The 27,174-nt window shown below is 33.6% G+C and overlaps 1 protein-coding gene across 3 annotated transcripts in view; it reads left to right on the plus strand.

Moving 5' to 3' along the window:
• The window catches only part of Mau2 (Mau2 sister chromatid cohesion factor), an 89,538-nt gene that overhangs the window by 46,327 nt on the left and 16,037 nt on the right, over positions 1-27,174 (plus strand). For 2 of the 3 annotated variants that reach the window (XM_074178086.1, XM_074178087.1), the window contains 6 exons: positions 1,533-1,661; positions 1,713-1,809; positions 22,442-22,606; positions 22,670-22,917; positions 24,788-24,993; positions 25,977-26,179. In XM_074178086.1, coding sequence (XP_074034187.1) covers positions 1,533-1,661; positions 1,713-1,809; positions 22,442-22,606; positions 22,670-22,917; positions 24,788-24,993; positions 25,977-26,179 — 1,048 coding nt within the window. Of the gene's footprint in view, positions 1-1,532; positions 1,662-1,712; positions 1,810-22,441; positions 22,918-24,787; positions 24,994-25,976; positions 26,180-27,174 lie in introns of all 3 variants that reach the window. The other variant, XM_074178085.1, reaches the window with a different exon arrangement.

Consider the following 27,174-nt stretch of genomic DNA (forward strand, 5'->3'; position numbering starts at 1 on the left):
AACCATTTCTGTTAGGACATTTTTTTAATATATACTTATTTGAATAGCTCATCCTAATATGTAAGTGCTGGTGTTGTTAATATTTTCAACATTTTTCAGTTCAAGTTCTCGTATATTAAAAAAATGGTAACACCTATAATATTCACAACCATTTCTGTTAGGACACATAAGAAATCAGCTGTGGGTAGGCTGCAATACTTGTCACATTACTGCTTAATACATTCTACCCTAGTATCACTGGTATTAAAACTCCCTTCTTTAAAATATTACTTAACTCTTTGTTTTATTGGCATGTAAATAACGAAAGAACCAGGAAAACTGACCTCACGCCCTTCAGTGCTCTCTTGCGGCAAGAATCTTGCTTTTGCTGGAGGTTACTTTTTCTATGAGATCTTTTCAAATTTGACTTTCAGATGTTTGAAATATATGTATTATTTTGTTGACTTTTCTCTTAATTTTTTGAAACCATTTCAATGGATATGATTTCTGCATTTGTTATTCCATCACGTAACAACTGTGTTTTTTTCTTTCTATATGCTACAATGAAACCTTCTGATATGATTCATTAAATTGGTCAAAGGTTTTAATTGGATTTCATTCTTTTATTCCTCTTCGCACATGAACAGAAAGTGTCACCATGTTAGTGATTCAAGTCATACTTCTGTTTTTCCTTTATTTTCTTGTTTTTACTTGAATCGTTGATCACTTGCAAACAGTAACATTTTGTCATCATTGTATTTTTTTTTTCATTTTCGGCTTTTCCGAAAGTGGCTTGTACTTTGAAGTTCTGAAAATGCAAATCACGAAAATGGCGAAGAAATAATAGCTGTTACAATCATTTTTCTCAGTGCGTTACAAAAATAGATTTTAATTAAAACTATCCAGAATTCCATACTGAGAATATTTATCAACATTGTGTCAACTGGAACAAATAACAAAATCCAAATTTTTCTATAACAATTCATGAATAGAATACCCTTGTGGACAACTTTTGGTAGCATTACAGTTGACTTAAAATTTAAGTTTGTTATCTCTACCAGTTTTCAGTCAGTTTTAATTGAAAGTATAAAAATAAAATTAACAAAAAAAATGACACTTGAAAATTTACTTTCAATACAGCATCTGATTCAGAAAATTAAATAGGATGCAAAATTATAATGGGGTAGTTAAATGGAACTGGCCAATACCAGATGAAAATCCATATCAAAACTCACTAATAAGATTTATTTTGATTTTTACTTTAAAAAGTTTACAAAACAGCGACACGTGTTTCACTATTTGACAGCTTTCCCAAGCTGAATTCAAAATCTTGCCATTGATATTTACTAATAAGATTTATTTTGATTTTCGATATAAAAGGTTCAAAAAACCGCGACACGCGTTTCGCGATGTATAAGCAGTATTTTGAATCCTGCTGTTAGTAAGTATTCATAATGGGATAAATAGAAGTTCTCAATAAACCAAAAAGTGACTTTTGGCAATTATATATTTGATGTGCTAAGTTTAAAGAACTGAAATGTATGTTTTTTTAGCTCCTCTTAATCGACAAAAAGTTGCAAGAAGTCCAACCTGTATTGAATCAAGCTGGACACGTAATCGAAACGTGGACTGGTGCAGTTTATCAGAAAGAATATCTAAAAGTGTATTTTTTGGTTTTACAGGTACTTGAAACATTCAATAATACTGCCAGCAATGTACTAGCTTACTTTTAGGTGTGTCATTATCTTATGGCAGGACAGGTGAAAAGTGTCAAACCTTGCTTGAAACAGCTTCAGCAGAGTATTCAAACGATTATGGCCACGGATGACGGTAAGTTTACATGTCATACTTTTTTGATCTCTTTTTATCAAATGAGGATACAGAAATCAACTCTTTTATATTGCTTTTTTTATTTTTCATTCGTTAACCCTTAGCCATCCAAGGCGATTCTAGAAGTCAGTAAATGAGAAAATCTAATCGAATGTATAATTCAGTGTTCATATAAAAGTATTTGTTTCGAAAGAAGTTTTTTCTTTCGTGTAATTCAATGTTTATATGAAAGTAGCTGTTTCAGGAGGGCTTTCTTCCAGTTTGTGTCTGAAAGTTGCTTCTTTGCATGATCTACACATCCATGTATAGAGTTACTTATTTTCAAATTGATTACTTCCTTTCTTTGGAAGATTCCCACATTTTTTTGTATCAAAATGGAGTAGTAGAAAGCCAAAAACTTTCTTTCCCAAAAATTAATCACTTCTAAAAATATAACCCCTTCAATTCAGAAACTCAAATAGAAAACAACTGGATATATGATTATATTCATATAGATCAAATATAAATGTTTTAATGTTGTTTGAGGTTAGGAATGTACTTCAAGAATATAATTTCATAAGATTTAGATCAAAACTCCTAAAAATATACAAAATACTGTTTCCACATACCAGAACTGCTATATTCTTCTTGACGCCTTTGCATCATTAGGAGATAAACTAAATAATTTCTCTAACTTCACTTATTTGTATATAACTTTTTCACTTTCGATCATATTATCAATGATTCATTGAAATTATTCGTAAAAATTCCTGCAAAATATAGTATATGAAAGTAAACGTGGGCTTTAGGAATGGGATCTTTGCCACACATTGATATTTCTAGACTTTCGAAAACGCTGAAAAGTCTATTTTTATTTGTTTCAACAATTTTAAACAAAGAATATTTATTGTATAGCCGTTTTTCAAGGCGTGGTGAGCAACACCAGACTTTTCTGTTCTCCGAAATCGGATATGTGTATCGTTTTATTTCTCATTCAAAGCATTATGAGACTATACTAACGGTACAGGTAATAAAGGGATATCTCAAGAAGGCGGTTGTCCCCGTTGGTAAAGAATCTTATATTGATCATAATGTACGCAGCAGATTTTGATTGATATAACGTCTAAAACTCCGAGATGAAGAAATACAACTTTCCGGGGAGGTTAAATACCTGGAGAAGATACCGAAACCAACAACTAGAATAAAAAAAAACAGCATCAGCTTTAGGATGCTGGGAAGACAAAATTACGGAAAAACATAAGGATAGTTAAGTATGGTATGTGTTTTGCATGAAAAAGTCTCTTGAGAAATTGTCAAGAAAGGATGAGTCGACCTTCAACGGGTATGTTTTTATTGAAGCTGATAATATGAGCATAGATGAAGCATATCGAATATCAGTATGTAATGTTGCGAATGATTTGGTACAATCAACTGTAAAACTTTGATAGCAATTTTGAGTTATTTTAGTTTTCGTTGTTTAGCTAGAACTTTAATTCTATGAGAAGCTTTTTGGCTTTTTACTTCTTCATCTTCATACAAAAACTTCTGAAGAAAAAAAGAAAAGCAATCGAGTTCAAAATAAACTCTTTACGAAGATGTGTAGATCATGTTTATATGTTACTTTCAGATACAAATTGGAAGAAAAAGTCGTCCAGAAATAACAACTCAATTAATCACTCCTAAAATATAACCCCTTCAATTCAAATAAGATTCCTCTTGGCTGGGATTTAATCAAACAGGTGAATGAATGTCATTACGATGCCATCGATGACATAAGTAGATCAAACTTATTCCGTGACATTAAAAATCATAATTCATGAATGAATTGTGTGTATTTTCTATAATGTCATCCAATTTGGTACTGAAGAGCCTTAAGGCAAGTGTCTTATGGCGAAACATCGATGTATACCAGTGAGGATGAGGTTCCATGTAAGTGCAATTTGTTACCATTTATTATTCAAAGTAGAACTCATGTGAATGATATCTGATTTTTATTCCACAACGAATGTTTGAAATACAAACTGAGTAGAGAAAAGTATCTTCTGTATAATTCAGTGTTCATATAGAAGTATTTGTTTCCAAAGAATTTTTTTCTTTCGTGTAATTCAATGTTTATATGAAAGTATTTGTTTCAGGAGGGGTTTCTTCCAGTTTGTTTCTGAAAGTTGCTTCTTTGCATGATCTACACATCCATGTATAGAGTTACTTGTTGTCAAATTGATGACTTTCTTCCTTTCTTTGGAAGATTCCCACATTTTTTTGTTTCAAGATGGAGTAGTAGAAAGCCAAAAACTTTCTTTCCCAAAATTTTTTTCATTTAAACAATTGGCTATGCCAAAATGGCATTGGCCGGGAATTGACTAAAATGAAAGGTGGCTACGTGCCCAAATAAAAAATGTCATTGTTTACCTAAATCGTCAATATCAGTTGTAGTTTCCGTTTTCAAATTCTATAAAAAAATGCCGCATGAAAATTACTTTGCCAAACTTTATAAGAATGTGTTGGAATTTGTAAATTTTGATAAGCCCAGAAAAAAGTATGGACAGCGAATGAATGCAGAGGAAGAACAAAATATTTAAAATTCTGTAAGTTTTGAAATATTACAATATAACAGTATATTAATTTCGCTATTTAATGTGAATAATTTACCTCGAGGATCAACTGGGTATTTTGAAAATGAAATGGAACTGCCCAGATTGATAGTATGGTAAACTTTAAATTTGATGTCACTCAAGTCAAAAACTTAGACCGGGTGATGATACTAGACGACTGAAATTTTGTTACTTGCTTTCTAATAAAATTAATGAAGATGATCAATTTTTACTTAAAGTAAAATGGACTGATGCAGTTTTTATGCTGATGGTACTTCAATAGGCACACTGCCCACTATTTGGTGGTAGAAAACCCAGGACAACATGCAGAAGTCAGGCCACGGGGAACTTCTTTTAATGTGTGGGTGGAAATTTGGTGCAATACGAGGATAGTTTAACATCTGAAAGATATATAGTTTTAGTATCAAACAACATACTAGATCAATTCGAAGATGAGCCTCTTAATATTATAAGGCAGTTGTGGTGGCAAAAAGATGGCGCCCCTTCCCATACTGGAAGATTGGTCACTAGTTTGAATGCAATGTTCCCAAATGAGTGGATTGGAGAACGAGAACCTGTGCAATGTGCTGCTAGAAGTCTAGACCTAAAACCTCTAGATAATTTTCTATGGGGATACCTCAAAAATCGTTTATACCGCGAGATACCAGATGAAATCAAAGCTTAATTTAATTAGAGAAATTGGGCCAATTCCCGCCAGGTTCATTCAACGTTCCATATTAAAATTAGGTTGGCTTAGGGTAAAATACATCGAAGCAGAAGGTTTACAATTTGAACATCTTTTATAAATGAGTGTTGATAGTTTATTATTACATTTTTGTGATTAATGTTCAAAGTTCTTTTTTTTTTGGTTACTCACTTAGTTCTAGTTTGCTTATTGTTTTTTTCAGTGAATATTTATTATTACGAAAAGTCTAATGATTCAACATAGTCTTTGTTTTGTAATAATACAAATAGAAATCTTGAAGGACATGCTCTTTTGGATGTAGAAATGAAAAGTTGCAGTAAGAAATGACGCTTTAATTAGATTTTATTATTTTCTTGCCTTTAAATTCAGTCAGTTACAGGCGAATGTCGCTTTGGCATGGCGAACTGTTTGAATGAAAAAAAAAATTAAGATCGTTATTTTTGACCAACCACCATTTTCAAATAATCGGTTGTGATGTATATCATTGAATTTCGTTTTGAACAGATCTATTGAATACAGGGTATTTCATATAAATACAAAGCTGATTATGGTTTCTGAAGAACGAAATTTCGGATTCATAATCTTAGCGCTATATGTTGTAGAACGAAATAAGTTGCTTTGAGGAAGTGTCTTTTGTTTTTTCATAGTACTTCAAATAACGCCAGAAAAAATCAAAACGATCGCTCATTTTCGGTTTCTTCAAGATTTCTCCGGTAGTATTCAGAATTTTTCAGATTTCAAAACCTCACTTCGAAGAGTACCAAATTACGTAACTTTGGCTTGGTTTAATCGACCTTGTATCTCTTACGGTTTCCGAGATCCCCGGTAAATAAGTATGATGACATCATAGAGGAAAAATATTTTGAATTCTCATTCTAGGGAAGCAAATCATTTATTATTATGTGTATCATGTGTATTATTATTATGTGTATAGAAATTAGAGATGCTTCGCTGTAAACTTCTACTTACAGGAATTGTTGGTTTGGGCAGGGTATCTCAACATAAATTAAAGAAAGCTATCTCATGTAGTAAACGTTCCAATAGTCTCAATGAATGTTACTATTCCATAGCCGAGAAAATTACTGAAAATGTCGAAACTTCATCAGATACGCTGCTTCACTTGAATAACAAAAATCATTATTTGAATAATACTAAAAAATCATTTGTATTATAGAAATTTACTTGTTTGAGCTAATGGATGTAATGAAACACAATAAGGTAAATGCTTTGTGAGGCATTGATAATATTTTTTTGAGAATCTTCGAAGTTCTGCTAATATTTGTACTACAGCTATTAGTTCAGTTAATTAATGAATCGTTTCACACATATGTTTTTCCCTTATATAAATATGTACAAATATGGGGATACCTCAGATATTTCGAGTCATCGACTTTTTTCAATTATTACGACGAAAATTACGAAAAAATAATAGAATAATAGAAAAACGGGTTAAAATAAGAATGATGAAATTTCTGGAAAACATAAAATTCTGATTGCTCTCAGTTTAACTTTGATAGAAGACTACAGTAGATACAAGTTTTTCGCTTTCTACTTCTGTCATTAAATAAAAAATGTGGGAAACTTCCATAGAAAGAAACAAACTACAATGAAAACTCTTTATGATGTGTGCATCATAAACAGAAGTTTCTTTCAGATTAAACTGGAAGAAAAAAAACCTTTTGAAACAATGAACATTAAATTTCATGAAAGGAAAAAGTACTGTTCATATGAAAATTAGTTATTTCCGAAAGAACTTTGAGATATTATTAAGTATGCCCAGACTAATATTTTTAAAAACAGCCAGGCCGAACTTTGTGGTTTGATGAACTCAAGAGTGACTAGCATACAGATAAGCACAGACTGGATGCCAAAGCACCCAAAAATCACTAGAAACTAAAAAGCTCATACATTTGTCAAAACGCGGATCATCAATTTTCATATGATCCTGAACTAAAAATATATTTTGGGAAAATTTACATGGGAGAACATACACGGAAAAACCTTTATTAAGTTGCCATTTGAGAAAAATTAGGAATACAAGGGGAAATAGTATAAAATAGTTACTTTTTGGACACTATTTATCAAAAGGACACATATATGCTATATAATAACAAACATATAATCATAGAAAAATGGAGGGCAACGTTCAGTATTTCCCGGATACTTGGAAAAAATCAACAAGTTATAAAGCTTGCAAGGAGGAAAAATGTTAGCTGGATTTTTTTTCTGTTTATGAAATTTTATTAAAACAACGATAAAAATAAAATAAAAACAACAATAAAAATTAATTGGCGCTCCGGGGCGACTTCATTGATTCCAGTGGCGCATTTGCTTTTTCAGCTGCAGGAAAACCCGGAAAAACCTGCAGCACCACATCATCTGAAGATCTTGATCCAACAATGTCCTCTCTCTCATAAAACAAAATGTAGGGTGTCTCCAGAGGCTCCAATAAATTCAATGCATCGCCAGAACACTTCGTGACACGACTATCGTCAAACTTAAACCAGTCCGTTTCTTCTTTGACCAAGGCGTAATAATTACCAAATTCAACGCCAGAACCACAGTGATCAATGACTACATGAATATTATAATAGTGGTCTGCTAGGTTGAAATGTTCATCTATTTCGAACCTTCCAAAGAGTTTCTTGCTTCCGTTAGAGGTTAAGTCTTGTTTGAAAATCATCAGTATTTATTAGATTGACTGGTGCCTCAACTATACTTGTTTCCTTATATCAGTCAGTTAGTTTGGCGCATGTTTGACAATACAGTCGATCATCACCTGTTAAAAATTCCATTTTCAGATGAGATGAGATAATTTTTTAGAAATTAGGAAAAATGACTCAAATAACTAGAATGAAAAAATAGCAATCGATGTATGTAGGCAAAAAAAGAGGAAAAACAAATTGATGTAATAATAAATATATGATATGAATTTAAAAAGGATGAAACAAGTAAAACTTAAAAAATGTAATAACATAAAAGTGTCCAATTGAAACAGACACATAAACCATATACAGGGTGTAACATGAGTACGTTAAAATATTCAAGTGACGTATTCCTGAGACAATTTTAAGAAAAAAGTCTATATGAACTTGTGTTCGAAAATGCTTCGTTTCGGAGATACCGGGTGTTGAAATTGATTTTTTTTGTTCGCTTTTTGAAAATAACTTGCGAAAAATGAGTTATTTGCACGACATTCGGTACCCGGGGTTTTTTTGACGTGGGAAATCATAAAACGCTGTCATTATTTATTTCAAATTGCCCTAACTTTTTTGACAGTAAACTTTTGGTACTTTTCGTGAGAAAACCTAATTCTCACACCTTTTCCAAGTTAAAAAGGTACATCTCCTCAACAACGCTGGAAGTCATCGTTTTCGAGATATTTACAATTTTCTGTATCGATGCATATTACTTCATAGCCAAATTTGATTTCAATAATTTTTGTCACTCTCCGCTTGCAAATTAAGTTAATTAAATCGAGTAGGCTATGAAAGTTTGTTTATAAAAATAGAAGTTCGCTGTCACAATTTCAACTATTAATTGACAAATTCACAGTTTGGAGTTTATAAAGTGATTTTTTGGTATCATGCCCGACTTTACGAATGCTGAAATGGCCGATATGGTTTTTGCATACGGCTTGGCTGACGGAAATTCAAGCGAGACCAGACGCATCTATCAGGAAAGGTATCCCCAACACGTGACTCCTTGTGCAGCGACATTTGCGAATCTTTTCCGGCGAGTTTCCGAATCTAGAAGCTTTGAAACAAATTCTGCAGTAGGACGGCCACGGACTACAAGAACTGTAGAATTGGAGGAGGCGGTTCTCGAAGAAATTGGTGAACATCCAGAGACAAGTACAAAAAAAATTAGTCAAACTTTAAATGTGAGTCACATGACACTTTACAGAATTTTAAAGGAACAGCAATTATATCCTTATCATATTCAGCGTGTCCAGGCACTTACGCTACCTGATTTCCAACCACGTATCGAATTTGGTCAATGGCTTCAAAGAAAAGTCGAACAACATCCGTAAATTTTATCGAAAATCCTCTTCACAGATGAGGCTAATTTTTCAAGAAATGGTAAAATGAACTTCCATAACAACCACATTTGGGCGGAAGATAACCCGCATGCGATAACGTAAACTCATTTCCAAGACAGATTCTCTTTTAATCTATGGGTAGGCATAATTGGGGATTATTTAATTGGGCCCTATTTTCTCCCCTTACGTTTGAATGAAGATGCTTACCTACATTTTTTGGAACACGAGCTTCCCCAACTTATGGAAGATGTTCCCATTGGTCTCCGAAATCACTCTTGGTTTATGCACGATGGAGCTCCTGCTCATTTTAGTCTAATAGCAAGAAATTTTTTAGACGTAGCATATCCCCAACGATGGATAGGAACCTCAATCCCGTCGATTTTTTCTTTTTGGGAAATCTAAAATCACTAGTTTATGCTAGCCCCATTGAAAATGAGGAAATGTTGAGGGATCGCATCATAGCTTGCTGCGAAACGATAAGAAACACTCCGGGCATTTTTCAACGGGTGCGGAATTCTTCGATGAGGAGAGCAGAAGCTTGTATTACTGTTGGGGGGTCGTCACTTTGAACAGTTGTTGTAATAGTTGTTTCGTTCAATTTTTATATGTTCATTTTCCTAATAAATAACATAGTACTTCTCATTGCACTTTCTAATTGAATAATTAAACCTGACAATTTTTTTAAAATTTTGATTGAATAAGCAGTTCGATAATACTCAGTTTAGAAGTAGGTACGGGTATACTGCGTATAAAGTTTGATGAAAATAACTAAAATTGCAAAAAACTTATGACAAAAACCTACCGTGTTTTCAAAAATTTCAACAATCTGTGATTCGAAAACGAATCATTCTTCGTTAAACATTTCATAGAAAAAGTTGTTTATTTTGACGAGATCCACCACATATTTAGTTTTTGTAATGTTCTCAGCAACTTCACTTAGCGGCTTAGGAGCTAAGTAATATGCATCGATATAGAAAATTGTAAATATCTCGAAAACCTCCAGCGTTGTTGAGGAGGTGTACCTTTTTTACTTGGAAAAGGTGTGGGAATTAGGTTTTTTCTTGAAAAGTACCAAAAGTTTACTGTTAAAAAAGTTAGGGCAATTCGAAATAAATAATGACAGCGTACGCAGCGCCCTCTAGATGTTACATGAAAATTAATACGAAATTATGATTTCCCACGTCAAAAAAACCCCGGGTACCGAATTTCGTGCAAATAACTTATTTTTTGCAAGAGTTATTTTCAAAAAGCGAACAAAAAAATTCAATTTCAACACCCCGTATCTCCGAAACGAAGGATTTTCGGACACAAGTTCATATAGACATGTTTTCTTAAAATTGTCTCAGGAATAAGTCACTTGAATATTTTAACATACTTATGTTACACCCTGTATATTAATTCTGATATGAATTCTGAGGTAAAATAATTTCCTGAAGGTTACACTTTTCGAAAAATATTTAATTTTCATATGGTTAAGGACAAACTCCAGCGATCGAAACTGCATTCATTGAATATTGAACAAAAGTAACTTTTTTGTGGAGGAAAATTTTTTTTGACCTTCTTCAGATTTCTTCTTGGTCTAAAACTCCTGGAGAAAAACATTTCAAACTTGGTGCACTAATCTAGGTTTATCAACGTGATAATTCAAAGTTATAATTTTCAATTTTCGTAAACAACTGAATTGACAAATGAATATTTGATACCAGTTAGGCTCATCGATACTCAACCTAAAAGTCAACATTTCATTTTCCTAAAAGTAAGGGGTTCTGAGATATTTCCGAAAAACTGAAGATATGTCCTGAGAAGAGACATAACATCCTGTTTAAAAAAAATCTGTTTTACGAACGACAACTCTCAGTTGAGAAACTTGTGAGAGCTAAGGACTAACGAGGTCTTACCTTTTAACGTGTGATTCCTGTGTGCCATAATTGCAGTACGCAACTTTTTTATAACATAGAAATAATTGCCAAGTATTCGTAATATAGTACAGGTAAGTCAGAATGAAACCGACAAACTCCGTTTTTTTATTCGTTATATTATTTGAACGAATTTTCTTTGGAAAACTGAATTGTTGAATGAGCGTTTGACATAAGTCAGGCTCATCGATATTTAACCTAAAAGTCATAACAATCTATGAGTCTACAAGTGAAGGTTTCTGAGATAAGTGAGAAAAACTGAAGATTTGTCCTGAGTATCAACGTAATTTCCTATGTGCAATAATTAATCGCATAATGCTCGTCAACTCTCAGTACATTTTTCAATGTAGGCAGATTCGAAAACATAATTTGGATGAGTAAGAATAAGGTCGACAATTCCTTTTTTTCATTCATTATATTATGTGATCGAATGGATGACGTGGATTCTGTGATATGTTACCATACTGTCTTGCATATGATTGTTTTGACATATCAACTGAAAAACCCAACCTAAAATTCATGATACTTCACTCAATTTTTGCGGAAAACCGAAAGCCTTTTCTAATATATATATATATATATATATATATATATATATATATATATATATATATATATATATATATATACATATATATATATATATATATATATATTATTATTATTATTATTATTATTATTATTATATTGTATATATAAATCACTTGAAAAAGCTAATGAAACATGTTGTGATATATTTTCAAATAGAGTTTGTGGAGATCAAATCGTGAGGCGTAGTTTTTGAAAACCTTTTCTAATTGATTAATCGAGGAAAATTAATCCATTCAGGATATGGTTTTGAAAAAGAACAAGAATAAAATATAAAGTAGTCTGGAAGCTTTGACTTTGCAATTAGTTATAGTGAGCATCCTCAGAAGCTAAAAGCTGAAGCTAATGGAAGAATTGAAAAAATGGTTCGGATGAGTCTCAATTAGATCGTCATTGTTCCCGATAGAAACAAACTGATATATTGTCAAGTCATCTGTCATCATTTCAGTCAGTGAAAATCGCGTCAAAATGGATAATTCATTTGAAGAATATTCAGATACGCATTTGGTTTATGGTGGAACAGGGGGAAATGCCAGAGCCGCTGCTGAATTATATTAAAATAGATATCCAAACAGACGTCATCCACATTTCGCTACTTTTATTGCTGTGTATCGACGGTTGAAAGAAACGGGGACCTTCAAATTCAGTAAACACCATTGTGGTACGAATATAACAAGAGATAATGTTACGGAAGAACAAATTCTTGAACAATTAGCAGCAGATCCTTCTTTGAGCATTCGGGCCATTTCGTGTAGTTTACAAGTGTTACAATCAACAATAAGTCGGGTAGCGCCTGAACAATTAGTGTACCCATTTCGCCTGCAAAAGGTGATGACCCTAGATGCTGGTGACTATGGCCCTGGTAGATTATTTTGTAAACGGTTTTTGAGGATTTACGAAAAAGCGAACGACTTTCCCAGATATGTTTCATTCACGGATGAGACAAGTTTTACAAGAGAAGGGAATTTCAATGGTAGGAATAGCCATATACGGGATGAGTAAAATCCGCATGGAATGTTTGGAAAAGGCTACCAACAGAATTTTTCCGTCAATATTTGGGTAGGAATTATCGAAAAACATATCATTGGACCATATCTTCTTCCTCCCGGTTTGAGAACTACCGAGTTTCTTTTGAACATGTTTTACAAAAGCTACCTGAAAAAGTACCTCTATTGAGGTACTTCTTCAAAAAATCATAACATCAATAAATTCTGTAGTCAAACAAATTTTAGCACTAGCCCCAAAATTCTCACTCCCTCCGAGTGATAAAGATGTTAACATTCCCTTTATTCTGGAAGATTTATAATTAATATTAAAAAGTTTTGACAATCAAGAAAAAGTCTACATTAGAGCACAATACACAAACATTTTAATACATTTCACACATAAAAACGTACATAATTCTCATTCAATGCGTATAAAATTCAATAAATGTCAAACTTTTCTTAAAAACCACCCAGAAGTCATCGTAGTACGAAGTGATAAAGGCAATGTCACCGTTGTCATGTACAAGGAGAACTACTTGAAGAAAAGTCAAGAACATTTATCTGACACTAAGTATTATAAAAGGCTTAACAGAAACCCCACTTCTACGTTACAACAAAAGGCAAATAATATTGTTGAAAAATTAAAAAATGAAGGCATGATCGATGAAATCACAAGTAAAAAAAAATTAACTCATACAGTTGCACCACGGTTTTACACATTGCCAAAGATACACAAGCTAAGTCTCTCAATGAGACCTATTGTCTCTCTCATTAGATGCCCCTAATAATAAATTAGCTTCCCTCCTTACAGACATTTTGGCAAAGGCCGATGACACAGAAAATAATTTTTACATAAAAGATTCTTTCCAATTTAGTGAATTTATTAATAATTACAAAATCCCTCCAGACTATGATTTGGTAAGTTTCGACGTAGTATCGTTATTTACCAACCTCCCATTTCCGATTATTGCAGATGGCCTTAGCAGAAAGTGGGAACAAGTAAAAACTGTTGCTCCTTAAATTTGTCCAATTTAAAAGTTATACTTAAATATATTTTTGACTCCAATTTTCTCATCTTCAATGATTCTTATCACGAACAAATTTTTGGCACCCCTTTGAGATCCACAATTTCTCCTATCTAGTTAATTATGTTTTGGATGAACTCATACAAAAATCAATAGATTCAGTTACTTTTCAAATACCATTTTTAAAAAGGTATGTAGATGACTTGATTTCAGCTCTACCAGAAGACAAAATAAATCATGTGCTAAATATTTTTAATAGTTTCAAAGAACATTTGCAATTCACAGTCGAAAAAGAATGTGGACAAAGCATCCCTTTCTTAGACATGAGAATATGCAGGGATAACGAAGGCGTTCTACTTACTAAATGGTACCGTAAACCAATGTGTAGTGACAGATACATCAACTATTATTCATACCACCCACATAAAATGAAAATCAACATGATCACAGAGATGAAGAATAGAGTCATCAAGTTATCACATTCAATCTACAAACAAGAAAGTTTAAATTTACTCAAACATATTCTTTATGAAAATTCCTATCCTCTTAAATTAATTAACAATATTCTCTTTAACTCTCAAGGCATCGATAATTCGAAAGGTAGAAATTCCGTGACACCCATAAATCAGAGTGAGACAAATAATCTTCAAAATAATACAATTCCAATTTATAGATCTTTTCACTTCATCGAAGAACTTACTAATAAACTCATTAACATTTTTAAATCTTCAAACATAAAAATTGCAAAAAAGAACATACTGTGTCTAACTTTTTTCAAAAACAAAAACTCCATTAAAGCATTCAGAGAAATCAAGCGTAATATACAAAATAAATTGCGATGACTGTGACTAAACATACATTGGACAAACTGGTCGTAGAGTAATGGGAAGAATTACGTCTTTTAAGAGTGAAATCAGATGTAACAAACTTTCTTGTGCGTTGACCGAACATGCCATAAAAAAACCATTCAGTAAATTTTGATAATACTATGATCTTTGACGTCGAGAAGAACGCATTCAAACGTTATTTTCTGGAAATGATCCATATACAGAGGGGAAAATAATGCAATGGATAAAAAACCTGACTTTGATAAAATATTAGTTCCATCTACACATATATACTTAAATTGCACTTTAAAAAATTCATCGAACAATTCAATAAAATCCACTCAACATTAATTGTTATACTAATTGGCCGCGGTGGTAGTGCGCCCGACTCACGATCCGAAAGCCGTGGGTTCGATTCCCGCCTCGACCAGATATTTTTCTCGAGATAATTTATCTGGTTGAAGCTGGGATGAATCTGCAACCGTGTTAGGAATCACACGTTAAAAGGTAAGACCTTGTTAGTCCTTAGCTCGCACAAGTTTCTCAACTTCTGAGAGTTGTCGTTCGTATGGGGGCGACAGCCGATTAACGGAAAAACAGATTTAAAAAAAAACTGATTTTTTAAAAAACTATTGTCCATAACGTCACATTGTAAGTCCATTGTACATGATCTTTGTGAACGGGGCAGTTATAAATATACACTGGTCACACATCTATGTGATCACGTTTATTCGTAACTAACCTAAAACAAATATCCTCAATTTGACCATGCTGTTGCACAATTGAGATTTAAATCTAAAATTAAAAGTAGATTGAAATCTACATAAAATCTACATTTATACTGTTTGCTCTGCATAAGATGACCGACAAGTTTTCATTGTTATGAAGGAACTATCTTCTCTCAAACTCACCATAGTAAGTAGTCTCATCCAATCTATGAAATTGTAACAGTGTTGTTAATTTGTTTACAATTTTTTAGTAAGTCCTGAAGAAGGAAATGAACATTTCGCATGACATAATACCAAGGAGTTTTTCTTATTCCTTGGCATCCTCAAAATTGACTGCAACCTCACAAAGAAAAAACACAAGTAGTTTTAGGTGGGGTCCGGATACTGTGGGAAAATTTCGATGAGGTCCAAAAAAAAACAACTGATAACAATGAGGTGCTACCTATGTATTATTTTGGTTTCAAATCAAATTCTAAATTATAGAACACAAGACCTAAAATTAATGTGAGAAACTACACCGACGGTTTTGGGCCAGTTTGGTTCTCGTGAGGAACAGCGAATTCGAAGTGGGCGTCCGTTAACCTTGAACTATATTTATTTTTCAAAAAATGCATCTTTGAGAAAGATGTTTCACATACGTATGTCGAGCTAAACATACTGGCCAAATTTATAGCTAGTTTCTTGCAATTTTCATATTTTTCCGAGACATGTTTGGTCCAAAATTCTCATTAAGATACCGTTTCACCCAATTGCAAAGACACATTTTATCGAAAACCGATTTTCTCTATCTGAAGTGATGGCTTTGACAGATTAAACAACTTGGCAGCCACATCTGTCCATTCTGCCGCTACATCGTTCCTAAGATCGGTCAGATTCTCAATAACTGAACAATGTCTTCTTAAGAGTCCTTTTTATATTCAAGAATTGTCGGAAAATGAATGAATTTTTGTTTAGCAATATCGTTTTCAAAGATATCCAGCTTGCGATAAAAAGCAGACACTCTTTGTATCACATCACATATTAATTTAACATTTCCTTATAACTCTGTGTTGAGCGCATTCAAATATTTCAAAATATCTTTTAGGAAAGCCACAACCAGCATAATGCTCTTGTTTGTTATGAACTCAAAGTGCTTTCTGCGTATCTCAGTTTTGCAAGAAGGAGGTTATTTGTTCTTTAATTAGCCAGGCTAGATGGGAAACTAATCGAATCATATCAGATGTAGGTACTTGTAAAATAGGTTAGCTTGAAAATTCAAAATGAAATAAGTACTGAATTGAATTCTATGTGACTTAAAAATATTTGTTTATTAAATTAAGGTATTGTATGCCTTATCTACGTAATAATTTATACTTGGTGTATTTGGCGGTCCGAGGTTCGACCTTTCACGGTCCGCAAACGGACCGCGGTCCGCCTGTTGCTGACCGTTGGTATATATGGTTGTTTGTAAGGACATGTTGTCATGTGAAATGACGTTTGGCAAAATTTTTGTTGGGCCGACAATTACACCATTTACACATAGCTGATAAGCTGATACACCATCTACTTTCACAAAACTTTGTCAGGGGACACGGCTGTGCAATTCTATACACCTGATGTAAATAGTGTATTTGTGAGTTCAGTCTTATGACCAACATGGATAGCATGTTGGTCAGCCCACAATTGGGCAACGATGGACTTGTATTTCGTGATGAATGATATTCTACTAGATTCTCGTGGTGCAGAAATCCGATAATAGAGTTCCTGTTTTGTATGTTTCTTTGTACAAGCATGCGTGGGCGTGGATCACCCTATATCTACAAGCAATTTAGATCAGGAATTGTTCGGCATATAGAAGTTTTTTCAGCGCTTCATAACATTTTCCGTACTAGTTAGGATAATAATAACATAATAACCAATAGTGCGTTATTTCATTTAGCTTGTCGAAGCAATTTTAATTTCTGCGCTATCTTAGATGCAAAAATTTGGGTATGTTATAAGTTGAAATTATCAATATAGTTTTGATGTTTGCTACTAGATATATTTTCAAATGATAGATTTTCAAATTCAAATGATATGTCATGGACGCCCTAACAGAAATCACGTTTTGTGAGAAGGAATCTTCGGATTTGAGTTTGATATTGCAGATTTAAAAAACTGACGCCACGAAAATAATCAAAGTGTGACTGAGTAAAAATGAATAAATGAGAAATGACATTTTTATCACAAACGAAAAATCTAAAATATGATGAATGATTTGGTAATGAATTTATTGAAAAATGAATAGTGAATATCTAGAATGTCTACCTCTTCGTCTTCGAATGTCTACCTATAAAGTTTTCGAGATCTGTAAAACATGTTGCTACCTTGTTAGATGACTGGAGACACTGAGAATTCTGGGGCGTGGGCGTCTTACTTTCTGCAATTCTGCTTGGTCCAGCTTGAAAGCACGTCTTCGTTGGGATTAGTCTCTTGGTCTGGCAAGGAGTTGTCGACACGGTTTAAAGCCTTTTCGATGGGTGTAATTTGACCAAGTTCAGGTAGATTTGCTTTAACTCCCAATACTTCACCAGGATTTACGTTATGCTCAATATCTTGCAAATCTTGTTCAGGATCGGGTCTATCTGTAACATAAGCAGACATAAATTCACTGTCCGGAAAAATATCCCTATTAAATGGATACATTCCGGAAACCTGGAATCCAGCTGTAATGTTGTTTGGAGTTACCGCTAATGGTAGTGCAGTACGAACAATACTGGGTATGTCATAAATATTCATCGTTGCACCCGGACGATTAGTCATCCAAGAATCACAAGCACTATTGACATACTTCTTTAACGGTCCATACCCACTGCGATCCAGAGGTTCGAGCTCATGGCTACAGTGAGGCGGAAAGGATAACACTGTTACGCCGTGATCTTTGCAGATGTTTAGTGCTTCGGGAGATGAATGCAAAACGTGGTTGTCTATCAAAAGCAGGAGAGGGTTTTCTTTAGACGCCTTGGAGTATTGAATAAAATGCTGGATATATTGTATAAAATGAATGTCTTTCATCCAGCCTGATAGATTGGCACTTCTAACGCTTCCAGGCGGGGCATCTCTGAGAAAATGGGGCTTAAAATGGACACGAGGATATATGAAGAAAGGTGGCACAGTATTTCCAGCAGCAGAAACAGCACACGCCAAAGTTACAAGCGTACCGCGTTCTGCCGAAGTAACTCTTCGCAACTGCGAGTTAGTCTGCGTAAGAAAGGCGAAGGAAGCGAAACTGTCTATTGTGAAATAAAGTTATACCCGTCATTAAAAGTATTTTGATTTGACTTATTGTTTTTATGTGTGATTTGTTAGTATGGAAAAGAAGCGAAAAATCGACAGTGAATGCAGAACGTTCCAAGAAAAATGGAACTTGCAGTATTTTGTGATTGAGTCCAGTAATAAGGCGCTATGTTTAATTTGTAATGAAACTATAGCTGTTCTCAAAGACTATAACATTAAAGGACACTATGAATCGAAACATCTTCAAAGTTACTCCAAGTATACAGGAAGTTTGAGGAAGGAAAAATTTGAAGCTTTGAAATGCGGACTCAAATCGCAGCAATCTTTGTTTACCAAAGCGAATACTGAACAAGAGTCTGCAACTCGCGCCAGCTTTCGTGTGGCTCTTGAAATCGAAAAACGTGGCAAACCATTCACCGATGGAGAAATGATAAAAGAATGCTTGATTGCAGTAGCCGAAGAAATATGCCCCGAAAAGGTAAATTTATTTAAAAGTGTTAGTTTGTCAGCAAACACCGTGGCTCGGAGGGTGCAAGACATCGCAGAAAATATATCATCTCAACTGTCTGACAAAAATGGACATCATGAGTGGTTTTTTCTAGCATTGGACGAGTCAACGGATGTGTCAGATACTGCTCAGGTGTTGATTTTTATTCGCGGAGTAGATAAAAGTTATGAAGTGTATGAAGAACTTCTTGATATTGATAGTATTCACGGCACGACAACTGGGGCAGATATTTTTATAGGGAGTTGAAAATGCCATTAATAAAAAGAACCTTCGATGGAGAAATTTGAAATCTATAACAACTGATGGAGGCAAAAATATGTATGGTAAAAATAAAGGAGTTGCACTTGTGTCGAAGGCTGTAGAAAATGATGGTGGTTCAAAACCATTAGTCTTACATTGTATCATTCATCAACAGTCCTTGTGCGGAAAATGTTTGGATATGTCTGAAGTTCTAAAACCAGTCATATCAGTTGTTAACTTCATCAGATCCACTGGGCTGAATCACCGACAATTCCGCGAGTTTATTCAACAGATTGGAAAAAATGATTTACCATATCATACTGCCGTACGCTGGCTTAGTTGCGGAAAAGTCCTTAAGCGCTTTTTTGAACTTCGAGCAGAGATCGAATTTTTTTTTAAATGAGAAGCAGCGCCCTTTTGCCGATTTAGAAAATATTGAATGGATGTGGAAGTTAGCCTTCTATGTCGATTTGACAAATCATATGAATGAACTGAATTTGAGATTGCAAGGAGAAAATCAGCTTCTCCCTGATTTATATACCTATATCAAATCCTTCAGGCAGACAATACTATTTCAATCGCAATTACGTAAAAAATGTTTCACACATTTTGAAACATGTGAAATATTCAGCCACACTACAGAGACTGAATTTTCCATCAATTTTGCAATCAAAACTTTGAGTGCTTTGAAGATAAATTTTGATACTCGTTTTTTAGATTTTGATGTCATTGCGAATGAAATTAAGCTTTTTAAAAATCCTTTTGATTCTGACATTGAAACCCTGGCTCCGGAAGTCCAAATGGAAATTATTGATTTACGGTGCAGTGATATGCTTAAGAACAAATATCAAAATTCATCTTTGTTGGAATTTTATAAGAGTCTTCCACTGGAACAATTTGATAATTTGCATAAATTTGCTCGTGGGTTGTTTTCTGTTTTTGGTACTACTTACTTGTGTGAGAAAACGTTTTCCAAGATGAAGTACACAAAGAATGTTTACAGATCTCAATTAACCGATGAGCATCTTAAATCTCTTTTGATAATTGGTACAAGTAAAATTGATCCACAACTACAAAGTATTGTCGGTGGAAAATCACAATTACATAAATCTAATTAGTGTTTTTGTTTTACTGTGATTGTTTTCAATTATTTGTTAGTTATTATCATGCTTAAACTTAGATACTCAAGTTGAATTTTCTTTGCCATCATTTCTGTCGTTAAGTTTTACCTTGCAAGTAAATAAAACCGAGTAATTATCATTCTGTGTTTTCTTTTTCAACTTATCACAGCAATAGTAACAACAATTAGGTAATCATTGGCTGTCGCGGGCCAGATTGATGACAGTAAATCATTGGCTGTCGCGGGCCGGATTGATGACACTGGCGGGCCGGATTTGGCCCGCCAGGTTTGGAGACCCCTGCTCTAGTGTAAACTTGAAGCAATATCTTCTTAATGTGTCGAATGGAATTTCGAAGTCACTGGCAGCAGATCTTAGAGATTGCCCTTCCAATTTTACGGCTCTGACCGCCCTCAGCATAATATCCGGGGGTGTTGTGCCTCTTTCCGATTTTCTTTCAAACGTACGAATTTAAATGAAGGTTTCCTAAAAAAGCCAGCTAGTAGCAAAACAAAAAAAAACGTAAAGCTAGCTCCCGGGGTTGCTTGGTACACTGTACCAACCAGCCCCTTGCAGTCTATACCAACCATCCCCAATGCATTTTTTTACGTTAGAAATGTCGAAACTAAATGTTAAAACATTATAAATCAAAGTTTTATATTTGGTAAGTATTGACAAAATTGCAAATTTTCTTAATATATATACTCTGTTGTTATCGAAAAAGCAATAAAACTGATATTACAAATATTTGAAACTCATAAATATTTAATTACGGGTGACAAAACCACGTGCACCAAGTAAAACTAAAAAAAAAAAACGCCCACACATCAACGATAACTGTCTTCAACTGGCGCGTATTCAAACACCTTCCGATAGATGCGAGCAACGCTGGTGATAACCGAACGGATTCCGAAATTTTACGAATGTACCAACCAACCCCTGTGCCCAACCAACCCCGGTCTACCCTAATGAATTCATTATTTACTAGTGATTATTTGTAATCATCATATACCTATATATGAGGCAAATAAGTACTCCCTAACTATACCAAAATATTGGCAAGCCAATAAACTAAATAGCATTAGGACAATTGCAAAGTTCCTAACGGTTCATGCACGTCAAGCAATTGTCGAATCCGTAGGAATACTGAAACTATATGAAACATAAATAGTGAATACTGACCGCATCCTTTTCTTTTCCTAATATTTTTTTCGCTAAACTAACACATAGTTTACTTATGAAAAACATGATTTGCCAGGATTTTAAAAACATTTGATACCCTCACGCAGAAATCCACTGAGACACTGAAATGGATCGCGTTCCTGGTCAGCCCTTCGATGTGGCAGCATTGTCGGGCTGACCAAGATGCGCTTCATAGAGGGATTTGTATAACTGTGGGTTGACCAACAGCATGGGGCTGATAAATAAGTAAGGGATATGTAAAATTTTTATTTTCAGAAAATATCTACCCCTCTGAGGGGGGAGTCGGAATAATGATTAATATTCCGGAGAGGTGCATTATCACATGCTCACATGCACATCTCATGGAGACCTACGACTTTGTAGGTGGAGTTGTTTCCTGGCTTTGTGTGCAGGTGACGCAGTGGACATTCCACTGAATCAACTTCAGAAAGGTTTCATGACTAGCTGAAATTATATTTGTTTGGTCGTGATACTCAAACGTTTCACACCGTTCTGAAGAGACATGCCCGGTACTGATGATGAGGCAAGCACCCCGAAACCGGTCTATCGGTTGGTCGTATCGACCAAACGAAATTAATTTCTGCTATTCACAGTGGGAAATAACTTGCGACAAATCTTCCAAATCGAAGACGTTGCACAGGTGCCTGATGGTTTTACTTTAACTCTCTGCGAGGCATTAGCTGGATTAGTTGTTTTTCCGTTGGGTATATCTGCCACATGTACCTACAAAGTCGTAGGTCTGCATGAGAGGAAAGGGGCAACCTTGAGCATGTCATAATGCACCTCTCCGGAATATATAAAATGATAATAAATTAATTTTCTGAAGCTGGTGAGATATAAGAAATAATAACTTTTGATGAAACAGTTTTATTTATATATAGTTAATTGGGATAAAAAATCTCATTTGAGTGGTTTTTTAGTTTTTATGGGACCCAGTGCAGGTGATATGTTCTTGTGGATGCCCAAAGAACATCTCTATGTTTTAGTATATTTGGTGACCGTAATGCATAGCATGCAGGCTGGATACATGGAGAAAGCTCAGAAGTATACAGATAAAGCTTTGATGCAAATTGAAAAGTTGAAAAGTAAGATATTTGTTGTGTATATTTTGACGTGGATCATAGTTTTCAAATTCTTTATTCTTTCAGTTGTGGACAATAAACCCATACTCTCAGTATTTCAGCTCATGTTATTGGAGCATATTATTATGTGTCGTTTGGTTATGGGTAATAAAACTCAAGCACTCCAAGAAATATCATCAGCATCAGCACTCTGTAAGCAATGCCCACGTTTGTTGGAAACACATGGTCCTCAGTTACATACTTTACTTGGATTATATGCGATGAGTATGAATTGTATGGAAGCTGCAGAAGCACAATTTATCGCTGCACTATCTGTGAGTGTTATAGTATTGAGGATAAACAACTGTTTTTCATTGTTAAAAAAAAAATTCAATCTATTAATTTAATTATCTTTATCATTCGGATATAGAGGTTTGTACCAACTTATTTCAAATGGAATATTCTTTGTATCACGTATTTTATAACGGGGAAATAATGGAGAGAAAATGAAAAAGTATATTAGAAAAATAATTTGTTGTAAAAATGGTTTATTATTTTAGAAATAATTCATACATAACTGAATATTGCGTTTAAATTTTGTATTTTGATTTTGTAACGGCACCTACAGTAAAACCATACTTAAAAAGGCCCCATTGTGTATCACTGGATACTTTTGTCTTCAATGCTGCACAAAAATCAAATTAAATATTAGAGTGGACTTTTATTTGAATGACTTGTCCGTCAACTTATCCACCAATCTAGTTTCTCTACTGGAGAAGAAGGCATGTCAAACATTGACTAATCAGTTGTAGCAAAATGAACAGATATTAAATAATAATTCATATTGACAGTAGAGGACAAATTCCATTTCCTATCAAAAAATCTGTCCACTGAGAATCAAAGAAGATGATGGAAACTCTTCTTGGTGAAACAAAAGCCTTAAAAAATTAAGAAAAGAAATTGGAGCTCTATAAAACTACTTCAACGATCCCCAACAAGGAAATCAAAAAGGAAAAAAGAAAGTTACGTGAGAGTATATTTATTGTACACAACATTTTCTTTAGACAGCTGACCGGCAGAATATAACAAAAAAAAAAGGAAAAACATTATTTCGAAAACACTTATACTACCGACGCGCGTTTCGCCAACTATATACATATCCTTTGTGCATATAGTATACAACTCCTCTTCTAAAAGTATTCTAAAAGAACTAGACGCAATCCATAACACTGCCCGACGAATAGCACTTGGAGCTTCACTACACTAGTCCAACTGACAGTCTTAATTATGAAACCAGTGAACTATCCTTTACAGAACTTTACTTTCACTCTATGTTGAAATCTCAGCCTTCTTGAAAAAAACGGTCATCAAAATGTCTTTCCTCGATTAATTCAGGAAACGTTCAATCATCTTTCAAGCAATATTTCGCAGAAATAATAAAACACTTTCAAAAATACGAAAAGATGTATAATGACGCTTCCTATTCGAATATTGGGATTGGTGCATCATTCATCTTCAACGAATGGCAGGCAAAATTTAAACAAAGCGTTACATTATATGAACGCTAAAAGTTTACGAAAATCTCCTATAATTTCAGACTCACTTTGCTTCTTCAAATCCTTAACCCTTCTCTATCTTAGTCACCAAGTTCTCCTACAGCAAATAAAGACAAAATTTACGAACTACAACAAAAGAATATCAACATTCAATTCATGTGGGCACCATCATACATTGGAATAGAGAGAAAGAAAAGGCCAATAGAATAGCAAGATAAACTTCAAGTCCAATCCAAACAACAACCAAATTTGATTTGGTTTCATCATGGCTTCAAAACTTTTGGGTGTTGGATATAGAAGTTTCTGATACCAGAAAAACAAGAGGTCTCAATAATTTATCCACTTATTCAACACAGCCGTTTGAGGGTTGCTGTTTTTGGTATCTGAACAATACACATCATTCGCTTTAATCATAATACGGGTTACAGTTGTACAAAAAATTGTCTCTACTATTTGCTAGATTTCTACGAGTTTCAATCGTCAAGATGGCGATCGCAATAATCCAGTATAACTTTTCTGGAAAAGGAATACAATAATAACCTTATTTAGCACAAATCAAATGTTATTTTCTTACATTTTATCATCGTTTAAACACTTGCAATTGGTAGCTATAGTTTTTGTTTTACTTGATAATGTGTACTTATTTCAGACATCCCGTGAAAGAGAATTGTGGACTTTTGCGAATTTAAACCTTGCTATTGTTTATTTGAGAGGTAAACGAGAGGCAGATTTCAATGCACTTCATGACAGGATCAACCCAGAAAGCTTACCATCACATTCTCATAGTTTGAGAGCCGCTGCTTACTATGTCCAAGGTCTTCAAGCATTTTTTCAGGGTAGATACAATGAAGCTAAGTGAGTTATTATTCATTTAGATAGGCTATTCTTAAATAGCATCTGATAAAAGACCACATGTCTCCATTATATAAAATTCAGTAATCAATTTCAAAAAATATAATGATACCAAAATCAAAGCCTAAAGTAATTTTGCAGAAACATTTGCAGTTTGTTTATTACTTACGTCTAACATAATTTAGTGTTTAAAGAGATCACAATCTAGACTGGTATGCTGTGATCGAATGGAACCTGAAGTACCAAACGTTTCGTGTGCTACTGCGGTAGATATCATCAGTGGTATGTGCGTTGACTAAAAGGACGTACCAAAAAGGTTCATTGACAGCAAGGATAAAGTTTATATCTCGAAGTTTTAGCAACGACTGACTGTTGACTGCGTCCTCGCAATCAACAAACATACCACTGATGATGTCGGCTGCAGTAGCAGACGAAACGTTTGTTAATACTTCAGATTCCATTATATCACAACATATCAGCCCGGATTTTGTTCTCTTTAATCATGACTCCGGCCTTGAAAGCCCGAGTTTTTGTATAAATTAGTATCTCATTTTCATTTCACTATTAAATATATGTGAGTGAAATATATATATATATATATATATATATATATATATATATATATATATATATATATATATATATGTATATATGTATATATATATGTATATATGTATATATATATATATATATATATATATATATATATATATATATATATATATATATATATATATTCAAATTCGGTAGCAAAAGTGATATGATACGATTTTCATAATAACAATAAGGAAAATCATATCAATAACTCTCTCTTCAGAAATAATGATAATCAAATCATCATGCCATTTTAAATTTTATCTCTGGTATAAACATTCTTGTTTCTTTGAGATTAGTAAGGATCATCATTATTATTCATTTCCTTTATCGGGGCTAAATGTTTTGTTCATTACAAAATATTGTGAATGTTTTGTATTTCTTTTTTTCAGGAGATATCTCAGAGAAACTTTAAAGATGGCAAACGCTGAGGATTTGAATAGACTGACGTCTTGTTCTCTCGTTCTGCTTGGCCATATATTTTTATCACTGGGAAATAGTAGAGAGAGTATGAATATGGTTACACCTGCTATGCAATTAGCTAGCAAGATACCTGATGTGCATGTGCAGTTATGGGCATCTGCCATTCTGAAAGGTAAAGTATTTTTTATATCCAATTGTTTTCTTATAAACATTTGTGGCATCTTTTCTGACTTGCTTAATACTTATCGTTATATTATGACCAAAATTACACAAAACCTTTGTAAATTGTAGCCTATATGTTATTCTGATGTATAAGGTGTATTTATGTAAAGTTTCATCTAAATCCGTTCAGTCGTTTAGGAGTGAAAGAGTCACATACATACATACATTTATCTATCCTATATTTATAGGTGATATAAACATAAACTTACTGAGTGATGATGAAAAGAAAATAGAATACTCAAATGTGCTTGATTAATATGGATATATTTCCACAATCAATGTACCTACAAGAATACATTCATGTCATACCACAGATAGTAACCTAAGACACTACAAAGAAAAATGAAAGAGACAAACATAAAAGTATCTTAATTACAATAACAGAAAACTATAACACACGAAATGTGACATAATTTAATCAACACAAGTCCCAAATGAGACAGTGAACAATAATTTTGCTTTTACGATTACTAACGTTCTTAATAATTGCACTGAAATCAAAAAATAATTAAGAAGAAACACTAAAATAGTTCCGTGGCTGACTAACACTATATTGTCAATAATAAATAAAAAAAATCGCATGTTCAAAACATCTCGACAATATCCCGATAGTACTTTATTGAAAAATAAAAATTAAAAAAAATTACAAAAATATTGTCATAAATGCAATACATCAAGCCAAACAAAATTATAACAAAAATAAGATAAAAAATAACGAACGAAGCACTGGCCAATTATGGAAAATAGTAAGAGAAATCACAGGAAATGAATGTAAATCAAAACAAATTATTGCAAAATAGGTTGAATTCTTTCCTGAATGAATATAGTCTCATATCAACTAGACAATTTGGATTCAAAGAAAAAACATCTACAGAAGACGCAATACTTGAATTAACGTAACTGATACACAAATCTTTAGAACGAGGTAAACCCTCTCTTGTCTCT

This window comes from Leptinotarsa decemlineata, unplaced genomic scaffold (genome assembly GCF_025532065.1).
Source record: "Leptinotarsa decemlineata unplaced genomic scaffold, Ldec_3_MD MMD2_tig00003348_RagTag_RagTag, whole genome shotgun sequence".
NCBI lineage: Eukaryota > Metazoa > Arthropoda > Insecta > Coleoptera > Chrysomelidae > Leptinotarsa > Leptinotarsa decemlineata.